Source organism: Sphaeramia orbicularis, chromosome 3 (assembly GCF_902148855.1).
Source record: "Sphaeramia orbicularis chromosome 3, fSphaOr1.1, whole genome shotgun sequence".
In the NCBI taxonomy this organism is placed as follows: domain Eukaryota; kingdom Metazoa; phylum Chordata; class Actinopteri; order Kurtiformes; family Apogonidae; genus Sphaeramia; species Sphaeramia orbicularis.
Genome location: NC_043959.1, coordinates 16,687,928 through 16,707,162, shown reverse-complemented (window position 1 = coordinate 16,707,162; position 19,235 = coordinate 16,687,928). Strand labels below are relative to the sequence as shown.

The following is a 19,235-nucleotide window of genomic DNA, read 5'->3' as shown; positions in this document are numbered from 1 at the left end:
CACCCCCCCCCCCCCGTCCATGATCCATGTTCTTACCTGTATGTTCACACTGGACTCCGGCTGCCAGCAGGTCTGGCTCCCCCATGCTGATGTCATTGAGCCTCGTACCCAGACACTCGATGGACAGAGTCTTGAACCAGTCCTCTGCCTCCAGCTCTGCACACACAGACCAAGTCCACATCAGAGACCACAGCAGGTTTTGATGCACAATTCAGATTTTTTTGGTGAAATCTGATTTTTTTGTGTGTTGGTTCATATTCCACATTAAATGCGAATTCTATCAGTTTTGAGTCTGAACTGAATATGACCCTGAAGTGACTCACATGAACTAAAGAGGTCCTGATGGAATATGTGACCACACAGACACACACTGTGTTTACAGAAGGAAATATGGAGGCATCTTGTCTCGGCGCAGAATTGTGACATTTGTCGCATTTCAATGATGTAAAGGTTGGATAAATGTGACCTGGCATTTCAGACTGAAGTCACATTGGAAAATACCAGATACGTATCAGATTTAGGACCACATATGAAAGTGGTCCGGGTCAGATTTAGGACCACACATGAAAGTGGTCTGGGTCAGATTTAGGACCACATATGAAAGTGGTCTGGGTCAGATTAGTGCTGTTCAAACTGTCTTTAAAACTATAACTCCAAACGTATCATATTTGATCCATGAGTTTTGAAGCCCTCTACATGATCAGTGTGATATTTTTTTTCTTGTAAAACCTGATGTATACAATTAGATACATGCAATACACAGATATTCCACCAGGGGGAGGAGTTCATTCACGAGAGGCCTTTCCAGTGACACTACAAGACTGTCATTAATGAGGAAGGACGAAGAACTGGGACCATTTAGAAAAGGAATTAACAATGTGTTAGACATGTTTGTGTTCTATTATGCTTTTGTTTGTTCAAAAATACTAATATTTGAGCACTGAGACCTGATGGATCAAATATGATACAAAATTGAAAATCATACATGGAAATTGATATTTGAAACTTTTTTTTTTTGGTTGTTCAGAAGGACCAATTCATAATTCATAATTTTTATGGACAGAATTTCTAAGCGCAGCCAGGGGCCGGAGGGGGTCCGCTTTGGGGACTACAGGATTTCATCTCTGCTTTTTGCAGATGACGTTGTCCCATTGGCCTCATTGAGCCTGGACCTTCAGCGTGCCCTGGGGCGGTTTGCAGCCGAGTGTGAAGTGAGCAGAATAAGAATCAGCACCTCCAAATCTGAGGCCGGAAAAAGGTGGTTTGCCCTCTCCGGGTCAGTGGGGAGTCCTTACCCCAAGTGGAGGAGTTTAAGTATCTTGGGGTCTTGTTCAGGAGTGAGGGAAGGATGGAGCGTGAGATTGACAGGGTCTGCAGTGATGCAGTCGCTGTATCGGTCAGTTGTGGTGAAGAAGGAGCTGAGCCGAAAGGGGAAGCTCTCGATTTACCGGTCAATCTACGTTCCTACCCTCACCTATGGTCATGAACTTTGGGTCAGGACTGAAAGGACAAGATCCCAGATACAAAATTCGAAATGAGTTTCCTTCGTAGGGTGTCTGGGCGCACCCTTAGGGATAGGGTGAGGAGCTCAGTCACCAGGGAGGAGCTCAGAGTAGAGCCGCTGCTCCTCCACATCCAGAGGGGCCAGCTGAGATGGCTCAGGATGCCCCCTGGACGGCTCCCTGGGGAGGTGTTCCGGGTATGTCCCACCAGGAGGAGGCCTTGGGGAAGACGTAGGACATGCTGGAGAGACTATGTCTCTCGGCTGGCCTGGGAACGCCGGCCTGGGAACGCCGGTCCCCCCGTACGAGCTGGAGGAGTCCGGGGAGAGGGAAGTCTGGGCGTCCCTGCTTAGACTGTTGCCCCTGCAACCTGGCCCTGGATAAAGCGGAGGATGATGGATGGATGGATGGATGGATGGATGGATGGACCAATAAAGGCTCCAGTTTCAAAGAACTGGAATTTTCTGTCAATGATTTAATGGTTCAGGCTTTACAGGGTTAACAGATCAGACACAGGTCACATATGGACAAATAAATCCCATGTGGACCACATTTACCTGCAGTCTGAACGTAGCTTCAGTCACACTCATTCATAAGGTGATAGAAACTCCAGAGCTGACTGTATTTTTGTTTAACCCCCTTCAGTATTTTTGACTGTGGTTCTGAGTTTTGGACAGCTGTTTCAACTCCACTGGAATAGAATGATCATCTTATCTGTGGGTCACTGCTCCCCTCCCCTCCCCTCCCCTCCCCTCCCCTCCCCTCCCCTCCCCTCTGAACCCTCCTGCTCCAGGCTTTACCGGGGCTGGAATTGAATTGATCCTGTTCAGGACCACTGTGGTTCTCTGCCCACTGAGGTCTGCTTCAGGCGTATCAGCACAGGAAACATCCTCCACCTCCAAAAAAAACACCCCCTGTGGCCGGTGGAAGTCACTGAACAAGTCCAACCCTGCATGTCTACATCCCCCTCCTCGGAGCCGGAGGCAAACGAACACTTCATATATTTATCACAGCACAGGCTTTGATGTTTGGAGGGACTCTGCAGACACTGTGGTAGGATGAGGGTTAACATATCCTTATCCTCAGATCATAACCAACTAAGTCATACACAAATGGACAAAACTATGTGGACACATTGAATCCAGGTGTTTCTTTTCTTACAGGGGTCTGGGATACAAAACAATAATGACTAATGTCAAATTACAGTTTTATATTTTGAGATAAATGTCATTACTTGGAACACTCAGATTCCCCAACGTAGTCATCTCAGATCCATCCTCTAGGACTAAAAATTCAGTCCAAACCATTTCTGAGTCATTTTGGAAACAAAGATAATAATTGAACCCAAACTAACCAATGTAATGATATTTATCCCATAATATAAAACTATCTTCTGACATTAGTCATTACTGCCAACAATATGTACAGTCGACACGTACCTGATTCACAGGTGAAGGTTCTCGAGGTGTCGTCCGTAAACACAATGGCCACTGCTTGTCTCTTCGTATCCCGTGGCAACCGTGTGATATTCTTGACATTGCTGATCTCCGTCACCTAAAAAACAGTAAAGTCAAACCTCGTATTTCTGTAACTTGATAAACAGGCAGTTCGAAAATAGGCTTTTTTTCCTCCATATTTGACTTTTCCTAAGTGATTTATCACCATTTACTATAATATTATCCTCTGAATTTTTTTTTTTGTTCAGTTACAATCCTGTATTTTCCTATATTTAATTCACTGATCATGTATATGTTTATAAAAGCTTAGATTAAAGTTAAAAGTTATTATACAGTAGTCCAGGCATGAGGAAATAAAAGCATGAATGATCATCTCAGGTTCTACCTTTGACACCAGGGTTATCAACTTGGAAATATGTTCATCAGCTGAAAGAAGCAGTTTCCAGTTCATATTTTTGTGAAGATCCAACGACTGCAGAGTCAAAAACCTCACCCAGACTCTGAAGACTCGACTGGATGGAAAAGTCTACGGAACACAAGTTATGTCTAATAAGAGGGATCTGATTTTCCGAAGCAATAAACAAAGTCTCGAAGTTGATGAAAATCATCACTTCACCGTTTGAAATCACACAGATGATTAAGGAGGACAACATATGTAAGGGTGAGTCCTAGAAGGAGCAGGACAGCTGGATATAATCCAAATATAGACGATAGGAAACATTCTGAAACTGACTAATTATCTGTACCACAGGAACAATGTAACATACAAACAGAAGAGGCCCAAACACAGAGCCCTGGGGGACACCCACATGTCAGGCTGTGAAGGTCTAGATCACCGTTACGAGAACTCCTATAACTGTGATAACTCCATATACTGTGATAACTCCCATAACTGAGATGACTCCAATAACTGTAATAACTCCTATAACTGTGATAACTCCTATAACTGTGATAACTCCTATAACTGTGATAACTCCAATAACTGATAACTCCAATAACTGTGATAACTCCTATAACTGTGATAACTCCAATAACTGATAACTCCAATAACTGTGATAACTCCTATAACTGTGATAACTCCAATAACTGATAACTCCAATAACTGTGATAACTCCTATAACTGTGATAACTCCAATAACTGATAACTCCCATAACTGTGATAACTCCTATAACTGTGATAACTCAAATAACTGTGATAACTCCAATAACTGTGATAACTCCCATAACTGTGATAACTCCAATAACTGTGATAACTCCTATAACTGTGATAACTCCTATAACTGTGATAACTCCAATAACTGATAACTCCAATAACTGTGATAACTCCTATAACTGTGATAACTCCCATAACTGTAATAACTCCAATAACTGTGATAACTCCAATAACTGTGATAACTCCTATAACTGTGATAACTCCAATAACTGTGATAACTCCATAACTGTGATAACTCCTATAACTGTGATAACTCCTATAACTGTGATAACTCCATAACTGTGATAACTCCAATAACTGTGATAACTCCCATAACTGAGATAACTCCCGTAACTGTGATAACTCCCGTAACTGTGATAATTCCAATAACTGTGATAACTCCTATAACTGTGATAACTCCTATAACTGTGATAACTCCTATAACTGTGATAACTCCCATAACTGTGATAACTCCTATAACTGTGATAACTCCTATAACTGTGATAACTCCATAACTGTGATAACTCCTATAACTGTGATAACTCCTATAACTGTGATAACTCCTATAACTGTGATAACTCCCATAACTGTGATAACTCCTATAACTGTGATAACTCCTATAACTGTGATAACTCCACTAACTGTGATAACTCCTGTAACTGTGATAACTCCACTAACTGTGATAACTCCTATAACTGTGATAACTCCACTAACTGTGATAACTCCTGTAACTGTGATAACTCCTATAACTGTGATAACTCCACTAACTGTGATAACTCCACTAACTGTGATAACTCCTGTAACTGTGATAACTCCTATAACTGTGATAACTCCTATAACTGTGATAACTCCACTAACTGTGATAACTCCTGTAACTGTGATAACTCCTATAACTTCACTTTAACACTGTGACATGACACAGTGTCAGTTCATCGATCTTTCTTTTCCGTTTTAAGCCACAGGAGGAAGCTGGAGGGTTTATTGTTTATTCTGTTGTTGTTGTCGCTCTTATTTCCTCTGGTTCCTGCAGTTTTGCCTTGAAGTGTGTTTGTTTTACTCTGTAATTAATGCTCAGGTTGTGTTTACACACAACATTTTTCCCAAACAAATATTAAGTCTATTTGTCCTTGTTTCAGTGTTAGTTCTTGCTCCCGGCGATATTGACGAGTGTTTTCTTTTAAAAACATGTGGCGTCTCCCTCCGTCCACCAACCTGATAAACCCTCTAACATCAGGGCTGTGTTTACTGTTTGCTGCACTGACCCCCAAGAGGACAGGAAATCAATTGGAGTAAATATAAGTCCACCTCTCATCCTGCGTTTCAGTGTCCTCATAAGAAGCAGACGCTGCAGGGAAGAAGTGTGTCTTTAATGCAGATCAAACCCTACATCTGCATCACTGCTGTTTGATGGTTTGGACACAGACGTCACAGAATCTGTTTTCAGTTTAATAAAACTGTTCAAGATGAACAAACAAAATGAGCCTGTTTACATCCACACCAATACTCCCATCATTATCTGAATATTATTGATCATGTAAACAGGATAATCTGATCGGCTTTATCCGATAACACACCTAGATTTCGCCCCAATACTTCCATCAGGTTCCCACTCTTTCCCTGAAATGAATTATGAATTATGCATGAGGGATAAATAAAGTTGTCTAAACTGAACTGAACTGATCCAAGCACAATGGTTCAGTTTAATGTGAGTACAAACAGCCTCAAATAAAGTCCAATACTAACACTTTACATCTAAGATTAAATACATTCGTGTGTCTTATGAACAAGGTGAATAAGGACATTTTATTGGAGCAGATCAGTTCTTTTACACTGATCCTTTTAACTAGGGCTGTAAGAAAATATCGGTTCTGCAATATATCGCAATATTTCATTTCACAATACTGTACTGATATTAAAAAGTACTGTATCAGTCTTTTTAGGTATTCATTCAACTGCACATATCGTGGAGATTCATTTTTGTGTTTTGTTTTTCTTGATTGTTTATATTTTACTTATTATTATTTAACACGGTTTTATTCAGTAATGGTTATTTGAAGCATCCTAAAAGCACTTTTGACTGTCTGAGAGGCAGATGTTAGGTCCTTTGTTGGATTTCACAAAAAAAATGTTCTGATGTTTGTTCTGAATTAACAGAATATGAACATTCGAACAGGATCTGAAACTGTAATGTCTGTAAAATATCATTTAAGTTTGAACACAGGAATATTTTGTGATATAGCATTAGATCCTGTTCTGATCAAATAAAAATGTGTTTTGTATTTGTGCAGATTTCTGGTGTAATTCAATTCTTCAAGGAAACAATCATTTAAAAAACTAGAAAAGCACTCAGAGAGCGCAGACCTCCGCCAAGCGCAAAAATTCCCCACATAATCGGTGATACAAATCCTACATTTATTTTTTAAAATATAATCCGCCTTCTGGATCAGATCCGGATCAGCCTTTGAAATGTGACAGAGGACCCCATTGTCAATTCCTGAGTTACATTTCATGAGTTTTGGTCAATAATTAAGCGAGATATTGGGAAACGAAAATTTTGGCCCCATTTACCACAATGTTAACGGAAATTTCAAAGTGATCCAGAATCCAGGATTTCTTCCGGATCACCCCCAAAAGTTAATCATTTCTTCCTTATCCCATTTCCAACAAACCCTGAAAATTTAATCAAAATCTGTCCATAACTTTTTGAGTTATGTTGCACACTAACGGACAGACAAACAAACAGACAGACAAACAAACCCTAGCAAAAACATAACCTCCTTGGCGGAGGTAAAAAGAAACAAAGAAAAAATTGCCTTTTTAACAGTAACATGATATATCGTGATATATCGTATTGTGATCCTAGTATTGTGATTTGTATCGTATCGCCTGATTCTTGCCAATACACACCCCTACTTTTAACAACAGATATGTGAAAAGAAACATTCCATCTGTGGAGATAGTGAATGCTAATTTAACTGTTGTTTTGTTACTGTTGTGTTATTTACTGTGTGGGTCTTTGTGTAAATGTTGACCTTGTTCAGAGGAGATGCTACGGTTTCTACCACAGTAATAAGAGGAAAAACAACAGCAAAATATGGCAAAGTCGCTCTAACCTTGGCTTCAAATATACCACTGAGTTTGAAGGAGTGTAAAAGAAGACAGAAAAGGTGAGGAAAAGGAACAGCGATGATGATGAAGAATAAAAGATGAGCGAGTTCTAAAAAAAAAGAGACGAGACGAGAAAAAGAGACGAGGGATGGACCGACCTGGATGAACTGTGGAGTCAAAGAGCGGCATTTCAGTGTGTAGGTCAGTGCATTCAAGGCTTTGGACGGCAACGTTTTATCTGTGGTTCAGTTCACACACACACACACACACACACACACGCATGCACACACACACACACACACGCACACACGCACGCACACACACACACACACGCACGCACACACACACACACCTTGGGACAGGCTCTGATGTAGGCAGACTTCTCATCGGGGTATTTCTCCAGACGTCGCGGTCCTTTACTGGACGACTTCTTGAACACCAGCCAACAACGCCGATAGATCTGCAACACACAAACATACGAGCGCACGCATACGTCAGTGTACGTTAACGTGATGTCCCACTGCTGTTAGAGTCAGTGAAGGCAACGCGATCAAAAAAAAAAAAGGAAAAGGACAGGAGTGACGGAGTGGAAGAGAAACAGTGACATCTGCACCGTCCTGTCCATGATAAACATAAACAGACAAACTAATGCATGGACGTTGGGGAAGAAAAGGAGGGAATTAGTTCAAATCACTGGAGTAAACACCAACACTGTTAGATATAATGTCTCTAAAATGATCATTTAGACAGACAGACAGACAGACAGACAGACAGACAGACAGACAGACAGACAGACAGACAGACAGACAGACAGATAGATAGATAGATAGATAGATAGATAGATAGATAGATAGATAGATAGATAGATAGATAGATAGATAGATAGATAGATAGATAGATAGTTTATTCATCCCATAGGGAAATTTACATTTACATTGAATTTACATTTCAAGTACCAGCCACATGTTGAAACAGTTTTGTGATAAAACATGAGTTTAAAGCAGAGTCCATGACTGAGGGTAGAGTTAATGTCAGTGGTGTACTGGTCACTGGAGAAGTGGGTATACTGGCAATTTTTGGCCCCCCCCTCCTCTTGTTTTTTTAAGTAGTCCAGAAAAAATGCTGTTTTACAAACAGTGACATGTCAGACTACTCTATTTACTTTACCCAAAAATCCATCAGTAGTATTTGTTCACTGTTATAAAATTATCATGACTTGATCAGGAGGAGTTTGTAGGTTTTACTGGACACACAAGTATACTGCAGAAATGGATATGGATTCAACAGGAGGAAAACACAGGAGAACGTTAGCCTTTCATAACGTTAGCCTTTCATAATGTTAGCCTTCGCAACATTAGCCTTTCATAACGTTAGCCTTTCATAATGTTAGTCTTTCATAACGTTAGCCTTTCATAATGTTAGCCTCATAACGTTAGCCTTTCATAACGTTAGCCTCATAACGTTAGCCTTTCATATTGTTAGCCTTTCATAATATTAGCCTTTCATAGCATTAGCCTTTCGTAATGCCAGCCCTTCATAGCATTAGCCTTTCATAATGTTAGCCTTTTATGATGTTAGCCTTTCATAATGTTAGCCTCATAACGTTAGCCTTTCATAACGTTAGCCTTTCATATCGTATATATATTACCTTAGAATTATGTAATCTGTTAAAGTAGGTTCTCTCCATAAGTGTCATTCATTTGAAATACGTTTATTCTGCCTTTCTTGTTTGCATTTCCAACTTTCAACAACATGTGCATTGACCTGTCAATCAGCTGGGGTGGCACTGGCACCTGGGGAGGTGTCCAATCAGGTTCCAGAGGCGGACAACACTAGTTGCCAATATTTTACTTGGCATGACCCGCCCTACTCTGCCTCTGATTGGCTCATCAGTCCTCATGCCTAAAGTTAACCAATCTAATCAGTGAAGGCAGTGAGTACTAGCCAATTAGAGGCAGAGTAGGGCGGGTCATGGCTTCACCATCTGAGGAGAAAAAATGGGCAATCTGGTTCAGATACGACTGAATGGAGCACATTAGGGGACCCTATATGCTGCTAAGATGTTTGTACACTCTATGATTTTCTCTCACACTAAATACTGTACAACTTCCTGGTCACTTGCTGCTGGCACAACACTCAAACCCATAGAATCACTTTTTATAAAAAAGCCATAAAAATATTTGACAAAAAACATTTAATTTCCACCACTGCACTGTTTCAGATAAATATACATTTATTAATTTTAATAATTTTGTGAATTTTATAAATGCTTGCCTGATATATAAAGTCTTGCATGGACTTGCCCCTCCTCCCTTGACAGATTTTATCCAATCCCGCTCTGTCAGTGGGAGGGGCCACAGCTCCAGGAGACTGGGAGGGGCCACGCAGGTACACTACTATTGGACAAACTACACTTTCAGTCACTGGAACTGAATATTGGAACAGTTTACCACTCAACATAAGAGACTCACAGTCATATGCCTTCTTCAAATCACAACTTAAACAATGGGTGAAGGAAAACCAAGCCTGTGACCATCAGTAGATCGTCCTCACTGTGTTGTTCTGTGTGTTTTTATGATGTTTTGTGTTTTTGTCAACTGAAGAAGAAAGTCAGTAAAAACAAACATGGAGACGACAGAGGTAACACTAATGTGATACTAATATTGGAGCGTTTTCACTGGTAAGGTTTAACAGTTTAGCTTCAGCAGGTAGAGAAAAGAGAAATGAGAGAAAAGTTTCGTTTTCACTTCCGCTGGCGACGGTCCACACCACTCCGTACACCTGCCAGTATTCTCATTCTGGGTATGTATCTGCGAGGACCTGGAAAACGGATGGAATGTACGCACGGACAGAACGCTGCATTCGTATCTGTCTGTGTCTGTAACGTTACTTGCAGTCAGCGTTACTTTTATCACCGTCATTTATTTGGTTAAATCTCCACACTCTTCACACTCCCCGCACATTATTCCACTGCCTCGTACCTGCTGCACTGAACTGGGAATGTCAAATGGCCGTAAGTGGTATCGGTGCATTTGTATCGGATATCTTTTACGAGTACAAGTACGAGTACACACACTGAGTATCGGAGCCTGGAGCCTCACATCCCTAATGTGAACCTTTAACCTGGAATCAGGGCTCAGGGGTTAAATGGTTAAAACATGGATTACTGAGTTAACTGGTTTGGGTTTTTCCTCTTTTCCTGTATTTTCATCAGTGATGGAAGCCTCAGTTGAACAGTGCTTCCCTCTTCGTCTCCACTTCTTTCATCCCCTTCATTCTCTTCCTTCCCTGCTCAGTTTTTGAAGTAATCACGCCTCGGCAGAAACAGTAGCTGTGAGCAGAACTAAATGAAGTCAAAGAGAGGAGACAGAAGGGAAGGAGGTGTGGACAGGCGGAAGATACAAAGTGCTAAATGCTGTTTTCTCACAGCTTCAAAGCTGGAAATGAAGTGAAACAGTGTGGAGTAAGTGTACATCCAAAGGGCTCTGCTCACATCAGAGTGGTTAGAAAATATGGAGTTGCGTCAGCCGTGGTGTTAGTGTAAGCTGAACCTCAATGAATTCATGAGGATTTTCAATGAAAGATGAATTACTGCTCCTTTCTTTTCATCACGTATTTGCCCTCATGTTCCTAAATGACACCGTCGTATTTTCTAATCGTACATTTTCAAGCTCAGACGGTGAAAAGGAAAAATTACAGGAAGACCAAGTGATGAGTTATACATTTATGTCCTTCAGTCCATCTGTAACTATTAATGACAGAAGAAAGAAAGTGAAAATAAAGAGAGCGCCGTACATTTAGTACTTCTTTAAATGATGTGTAGAGCAGTAAAAAAAAAAAAAAAAAAAAAAGAATCCAGCTGAATTTGAAAGACTTAAACACACATGAACCATCTGGAAAAAAAAATAACCCCCTAAAAGAACCAAATATAGTCTCCAGTGTCCCTGTCCATCAGCGTCGGTTCAATGTGGATCAGAACCAGTTGAATGTGTGAGGTTGTCAGGTTCTGTTCTATGTTCCAGTCCTGTGGTCTGGATGCACATCAATCTAACTATAGAAGTGGGCGGGACTTTCACTGAAGGAGAACTCAACTCATCCAATCACAGTCCATATATGACTTCTATCAGTGATCAATAGAGGGTATGCATGTGACGTCACCGCCACCAGGAAGTCATCGCAGTTCCGCCCACTGAGTGGCAGAAAGAGGGAGATGAGTGACAGCGTTGGCTTCAATACTGTCTAAACTTATGAACAACATTTAATAAAAAATGAGTAAGAGCTGTTGTGCGATTGATTGTATGAACAGGTTTGAAAAGCAGTCGGAGGTATCGTTTTACAGACACCGAAAGACAAAGAAAAGAGAAGTAGATGGATCCACAAATCCAGGAAACCAAACCTAGATCTGTGGATCCTGTTTGGTGTCAGCTAACATTAATTTATGCTGTATTTTTGGGTCCAATCAGACCTTAAATGACGTATTGTTTTGGCTAACGTTCCTTCTTAGTAAAGCTCTTGGTTTCATGATCAGATCTTTCATGGTTTTTGTCTTCACGTTGTGATTCTGAACCTTGTGCTCCTACATGATTAGTAAACTAACTTAAACTGAGGCTAACCTAGTTTTTCAAATACAGGGAACTGGAGAATAAAGCGTATTAGGGCCACATGAGAAAATAAAAACACTTGTCACTATGAGTTTAAAGTCAGAAAATATCAATATAAAACCCATAATTTCATGATAAAAAAGTCGAATACAAAAAGAATCACAATGTTATGAGAATAAAGTCGTAGTTATAAAAAAACCTCATAATTTAACAAAAATGTCATTCGTTTATGAGATTAAAGTCGTCATATTCCAACAATAAAGCCATAATATTACAAGAATAAAGTCCCTGCTCATCCAAAGCAGTAGTTTCTGTGTTGTATAAAGTATTTGATATTAATTCTACTTAAATCTCCTCAGTCCCAGTAGATCCTGCATATATTCACTGGGGTCAGTCCACGGTCTACTGTAAATGCACTTTGGATCAGCTGGTTCTGGGCCCTAGTTTTAGCCCCTGGTTGTCAGCGATGATGAAACCATGTATATTTGTTTCAGGTAAAAATAGTGATGATCCCCTCCACACTGAATGTCAGGATACACGATTTTGGGCCTCGTGTCAGTGTTCATGGACCACTTGTTCTTTGGTAGCTCATACGGATCCATGTCCAGTCCAGTTGTCCTCAATGTGACGGCCCCGCACCTTTCTGGGCACTAAGGGGGCTGTCAGTTTTCTTTTTTCAGATTGAGATGTCCTGATGAGTAGCACCTGTGACGGATGTGACGCCTATTTAAGCTGTTCAACATGAATGTTCAGTCTCTCTCTCTGGTCTGGCCCGGTCTGATCTGCTCTGCTCAGCTCTGGTCTGGTCTTGGGTCTGCCCTGACCTGGTCCTCATACTCCTTTCGACTGGCGTTTTGCGTTGCAGTATATTGGTTTTAGTTGTTAGTTTGATTTAATAAACCTTTGTTCCATTTTTACCACCTCCACCGTCTCCATCTTTGTCCAACCTCAGAGCTGGGTTGTGACATTAATTTAATTTCATATTTCACATTTTTCCGCTCTGGCTGTGTTTACTGCTGTACTCCGTCATGTTGAGCAGGTTGGTTTTTGCCACTCAGTCTGACTTAGAGGGGCGTGACCTGAGGGGGAAAGTGACGTATGTGCATACCCTCTATAGCACAGGTGTCAAACATGCGGCCCGGGGGCCAAATCCGGCCCGCCAAAGGGTCCAGTCCGGCCCTTGGGATGAATTTGTGAAATGCAAAAATTACACTAAGATGTTAACAGTTCTTTTTATTCAGGTTCCACATTCAGAACAATTCAATCTCAAGTGGGCAGGATTCAGTAAATAATCAACAAAATGAACAAAATTTTCAACAAAATGAACAAAATAATTAACAAAATGAAATGGTTCTGCAGCGTTTTTTATTTGCAGATGTTTTCTTGGTTTGCATCATTTCTTTATTCGCAGATCATTTGATGATTATGCATTTGTTTTCGTTTCTTGCAGTGCATTTTTTCATTCGCACCATGTTCCTCTTTTTGTACCTGGTTCAGACTATGCTGGAGTTTGTGAATTTTTGTCATTTTTGTCCTTGCAGCTGTTTTGTCTAAATTACACTCATCAGACTGTTGGAATGTGTTTGGCCCTTGTTGGCCACCGTAGTTCCTGACCTGCATTACCCCGACAAACACATGTAGGCCATCAAAAGGAACAGAACATGTCATTTTACCTGGTATTTTGGTTTTTCCATATAGTCGTAGATCGAACTAGCAGTCATTATCTACACTCCTCCATAAAACCGTAGGTAAACCATAACTCTGGTGTTTTATCGACCCATTATTTCTGTTCCAGCCAAAAAACCTGAACACAAGTGATGAAAACCAGTTGAACAGACGACCTCCGTAATTCAATTCTACACGGTTCACAGTCTTTTCACATGTTTTCAGCAAAGGCTCCGGTAAACAACTGAGAGAGTAAAGGAACAGAGCGAAGGAAGGGGGGGGGGGGGGGGTGTCTTGGCAGGTTTTGCATATTTATGTGCATATGCTGTGGTTCTTGATGAAAAGCTTTTAGATACGAAACATCAGGGAAGTCACTCAAATGAAACTTTGTTGTTTTTTTTTCCAGACTTCAAATGGATGATTCCTGGTTGGATCTGTGGTATTAGCCTGAAACATTTCCATTTTCCATTAATTAACTTTAAGATAATTCACTCAGTTAACAAACAGATGGAGCGCAATATAATGATAATGAGCCAAGAAACCATGTAAAACCAAAACCTACATATTTATGTCGAACTGGGCTATTTCAGACCAATATTAAAATACACGTCCACCTCCAGCACGGACATAGAATCCCACAGGCCTGGTCATCTGGATTATAGACCGACTAAAGGGACTAAAGGGACTAAAAGGAACTAAAAGGACCAAAGGGAATAAAGGGATTAAAAGGACTAAAGGAACTAAAGGGACTAAAGGAACTAAAAGGAACTAAAGGGACTAAAAGGACTAAAGGGACAAAAGGAACTAAAGGGACTAAAAGGACTAAAGGGACAAAAGGAACTAAAGGGACTAAAAGGACTAAAGGAAAAAAAGGAACTAAAGGGACTAAAAGGACTAAAGGGACAAAAGGAACTAAAGGGACTAAAAGGACTAAAGGAACAAAAGGAACTAAAGGGACTAAAAGGACTAAAGGGACTAAAAGGACTAAAGGAACAAAAGGAACTAAAGGGACTAAAGGAACTAAAGGGACTAAAGGGATTAAAGGGACTAAAAGGACTAAAGGAACAAAGGGAAATAAAGGGACTAAAATGACTAAAGGAACTAAAGGGACTAAAGGAACTAAAGGGACTAAAGGGATTAAAGGGACTAAAAGGACAAAAGGGACTAAAGGAACTAAAAGGAACTAAAGGGACTAAAAGGACTAAAGGGACAAAAGGAACTAAAGGGACTAAAAGGACTAAAGGGACAAAAGGAACTAAAGGGACTAAAAGGACTAAAGGAAAAAAAGGAACTAAAGGGACTAAAAGGACTAAAGGGACAAAAGGAACTAAAGGGACTAAAAGGACTAAAGGGACTAAAAGGACTAAAGGAACAAAAGGAACTAAAGGGACTAAAGGAACTAAAGGGACTAAAGGGATTAAAGGGACTAAAAGGACTAAAGGAACAAAAGGAAATAAAGGGACTAAAATGACTAAAGGAACTAAAGGGACTAAAGGAACTAAAGGGACTAAAGGGATTAAAGGGACTAAAAGGACAAAAGGGACTAAAGGAACTAAAGGGACTAAAGGGATTAAAGGGACTAAAAGGACTAAAGGAACTAAAGGGACTAAAGGGATTAAAGAGACTAAAGGAACTAAAGGGACTAAAAGGGACTAAAAGGACTAAAGGGATTAAAGGGACTGAAGGAACTAAAGGGACTAAAAGGGACTAAAGGGACTAAAAGGACTAAAGGGATTAAAGAGACTAAAGGGACTAAAGGACTAAAGGGATTAAAGGGACTGAAGGAACTAAAGGGACTAAAAGGGACTAAAGGGACTAAAAGGACTAAAGGGATTAAAGAGACTAAAGGGACTAAAATGACTAAAGGGATTAAAGAGACTAAAGGGACTAAAAGGACTAAAGGGATTAAAGAGACTAAAGGGACTAAAAGGACTAAAGGGATTAAAGAGACTAAAGGGACTAAAAGGACTAAAGGGATTAAAGGGACTGAAGGAACTAAAGGGACTAAAAGGGACTAAAGGGACTAAAAGGACTAAAGGGATTAAAGAGACTAAAGGGACTAAAAGGACTAAAGGGATTAAAGAGACTAAAGGGACTAAAAGGACTAAAGGGACTAAAAGGACTAAAGGGATTAAAGAGACTAAAGGGACTAAAAGGACTAAAGGGATTAAAGAGACTAAAGGGACTAAAAGGGACTAAAAGGACTAAAGGGATTAAAGAGACTAAAGGGACTAAAAGGGACTAAAAGGACTAAAGGGATTAAAGAAACTAAAGGGACTAAAGGGACCAGTAGGGGGGCAGCTGTGGCCTAGATGAGTAGGCCTAGGAGAGTTGGCTTGTGACTGATGGGTCACCGGTTCGATTCCCTGGACTGGCCGACAGTTGTTGGCTGACGTGCCCTTGAGCAAGGCACTTAACCCCCCATTTGCTCCCTGGGTGCCTGACATGGTGAGCCCAGTGCAGTGTGTGACGCCTGTATGTGTGACCTAGTGCTGGGTTCAAGGTAGAAGCCAATGTTAACGTGTGTGAACCTACTGACAAATTCTTCTTCTTCTTTAATAATAATACATTTTATTTTCAGGACACCCAAGGACACTGTACAACAAGATAAAATAGACAATGCATAAAATACAAAGAAGTAAACAACAGATAAAAGAATAACTATGATATATAGAAATGAAGATGTAAAAAGGGACTCAGTCAAATATCTACAGAATCAACGAGCAGAACAACGACCAGTTCATCATCAGTTCAAAACAGGATCCACCTCAGATCCATGAATAGAATCTGAACTCACCTCAGACTGAACTCACACTGTTGAACCAGAACACACGTAGAACCAAAACCACTGACAAATCAACTCTTAGTATCAACCGACTGTATCAGTCACTGAATAAAATTTTTAAAAAAACTCATTATTTATAAACTTTTTAATTCTTCAAACTAAAACTTAAAATTCAGTCACTTATTTTGACAGTTTCTCAAAATAAAACCGTATCTTATAATCTTCACATGCTGATAGTTTACATTATAGCCCTGTTAGCTTAGCCCTGTTAGCTTAGCTCTGTTAGCTTAGCTTAGCTTTGTTAGCTTAGCTCTGTTTTTAGAGTAAAACAGCCCCAGTAAAACCACTAAACCTGTGTTTCTTGTTGGTTTGTGTCATCAATAACTGAACTAAAAATCTGCTTGAATCCAACAAACAAGGTCAGAACTTTCACAACAAATGGAAACTTAGCAACAATAACAACATCCCATAATAACTTTATACCATCATAAGTCTCAGAATCAAGCTCACTCATGTAGAAGAAACGCTGACATTTCCATCCAACTCTGTTCTTTTCATTTACAGCTGAGTCCACAGGTGAAAACAACAGCAGACACACTCACTACTCCCCCTAGTGGTCACATATACTTCCTGCCTTGTCAGTGTAAATAAATTCAGTCTGGATCTTTATAATCCAATACACTGATGTCTTCATAGTTCTGTCTTCTAAACGCTCTAATGATAATTTCAGGCCATTAAAAAAAAAAAAATGTAATAAAAAAAAAAAAAAAACAAGAAAAACACTCGGAGAGCGCAGACACCTCCACCAAGACAGATCAGCCCCCCCCACCCCCCCCGATCACCACCAAAATTTAATCGTTTCTTCCTTGTACCAGTATCAACATTTCCTGAAAATTTCCTTAAAATCCGTCCATAACTTTTTGAGTTATCCTGCTAACAAACAAACAAACAAACACGCAAAGCAAAGTGATCACAAAACCTCCTGGTGGAGGTAGCAAGTGTTCAGAGAACACAAACCTCCACCCAGCACCCTGAATGGTGTGCATCTGTGGATTGACTATTTCTTTTTAAATTAAACAGTTTCAAGGTTGTTCCATACAGCAGAAAAAGTTGAAGCTTGGTACCAGTCATGTGTATGTCAAATTATATTAAATTCCAATCAACATTTGTTGAGTTATAATGAAAAATGTGTGGTAAATGGGATTTTCAATGTTTAATTCAAATGTCCACAGAGTCCACATTCCACAGTGGATGTGGACAATTTTGTGCCAGATACAAGATATTATAAGCTACGGGTGGATCAAATTGGAGGCTAATTGGAGTCATTTTGAATTTTTTATGAATTTTCAAAAATTGCTCAATGATGACAGATAGGAAAATTGTAGAATTTGTGACCTTGCTGTGACCTTGAACTTTGGCCTACTTGGCCCAAAATTTAATAGGTTGGTCCCAGGGCCTAGGCCTATCTGTGGGTACAATTTGGTAAAGATGGTTGGAATAGTTTTCCCATAAAGTTGCTAACAATCAAACAAACAAACAAAGACACACACAAACAAAGTGATCACAATACCTCTTGGCGGAGGTAATCAGCAATAATAATTAAAATAAAACACAAGAACAAATAAACCAAATAAAAAATAATATAAAATAAATAAAAAATAAATAAAGTATTAAATTTAAAATAAAATAAAGAAATTAAAAAAAATAATTAATTAATACATTAAAGTACAAATACAATATGTAGCCTCTTTAAAGTATAACGGCTTCAACAACACAACGGTAAAACCTTATAATTAACATGAGGTTTGTTTCTCGCTCTGTTTATTATTATGCAAATGAATAATGTTCCAGTCCTGTTTTTCTACTTCACACTGTTCTGGTTATTGTTAGAACGAGCGAGAACACTTAGTTAAATGAGTGTATGCAGGAGTACTCAGAGTCATGGGGAAGTGTTAATTACATCACACACACACACACACACACACGCACACACACACACACACACACACTGAACAAAAGGCTACATACTTAGATACTTAGCAGCTGTGGGAAATTGACTTACAATTAAAAAGCCCATTAAATTTAGTCAACAACAAACAGAGACGATGGAGAGAAAAGACTGAACACAAGTAATGACCACAGGGAGAGAAAATAATAAAGGTAAAATGTAGGTAAGACCAGTGAACGCACCGCTGTGTAATGGTACCAGTGTGTGAACCTGACAGTGTTCAGGTTAGATCAGAGGAAACTCCTCCTATATAAACTACAACCATTCAGACATTCTCAACAAGTACACTGGAAAAATAGGAATTTTACCAATTGTATTTTTCTCATTTCTAGTCGAAATATCTCATCACACTTAAAAATAAGACAACCATTTTGTTGCTTGAATTAAGCAAAAATCTGCCAGTGGAACAAGTGTAAATGATCTTGGTCAGATTTGTTGAAATCAGATTTTCCAGATCTATTGTCTATAAATCAGTTCTTATATGTCAGTGAAAAGTTCCTCTTTAGGTGATTCTGTTTGATTTTAAGTGTGATGAGATATTTGGACCAGAAATGAGAAAAATACACTTAGTCCGATTTAGATTTTTTCCAGTGCAAACATCTGTATTGATCAGCATCACAAAGATTAGTGTTGTTCCAACACAATTCATGATATATGAGGTGGTGGGGGTGAACTGAGCATGCTCAGATGTCTATGGAAAGAACAAGGTCTATTCTAGCAGCACGACTGGAAATTTTATTTCTGTGTAAATGGTTGAATTTTAATGAATATTTAAACAAATCCTATATTCAGGACGATCACCACAGACACGTCAGGGGTTAAAGGGTTAAAGGTCAAAGGTCATCCTATACTGCAGACACCAGGAGCTCAGATCCAGGTTTAAATGCTTGAACTTCTGTCGGGGTGTCCTGTTTTAA

The 19,235-nt window shown here is 39.7% G+C and overlaps 1 protein-coding gene across 1 annotated transcript in view; it reads right to left on the bottom strand.

The window, feature by feature from the left end:
- dok4 (docking protein 4) overlaps positions 1-19,235 on the bottom strand; it is a 105,697-nt gene that overhangs the window by 10,739 nt on the left and 75,723 nt on the right. The window contains exons 3-5 of the mRNA XM_030162248.1: positions 7,612-7,719; positions 2,942-3,056; positions 37-156 (exon numbers count right to left, since the gene is read on the bottom strand). Coding sequence (XP_030018108.1) covers positions 37-156; positions 2,942-3,056; positions 7,612-7,719 — 343 coding nt within the window. The remainder of the gene's footprint in view (positions 1-36; positions 157-2,941; positions 3,057-7,611; positions 7,720-19,235) is intronic.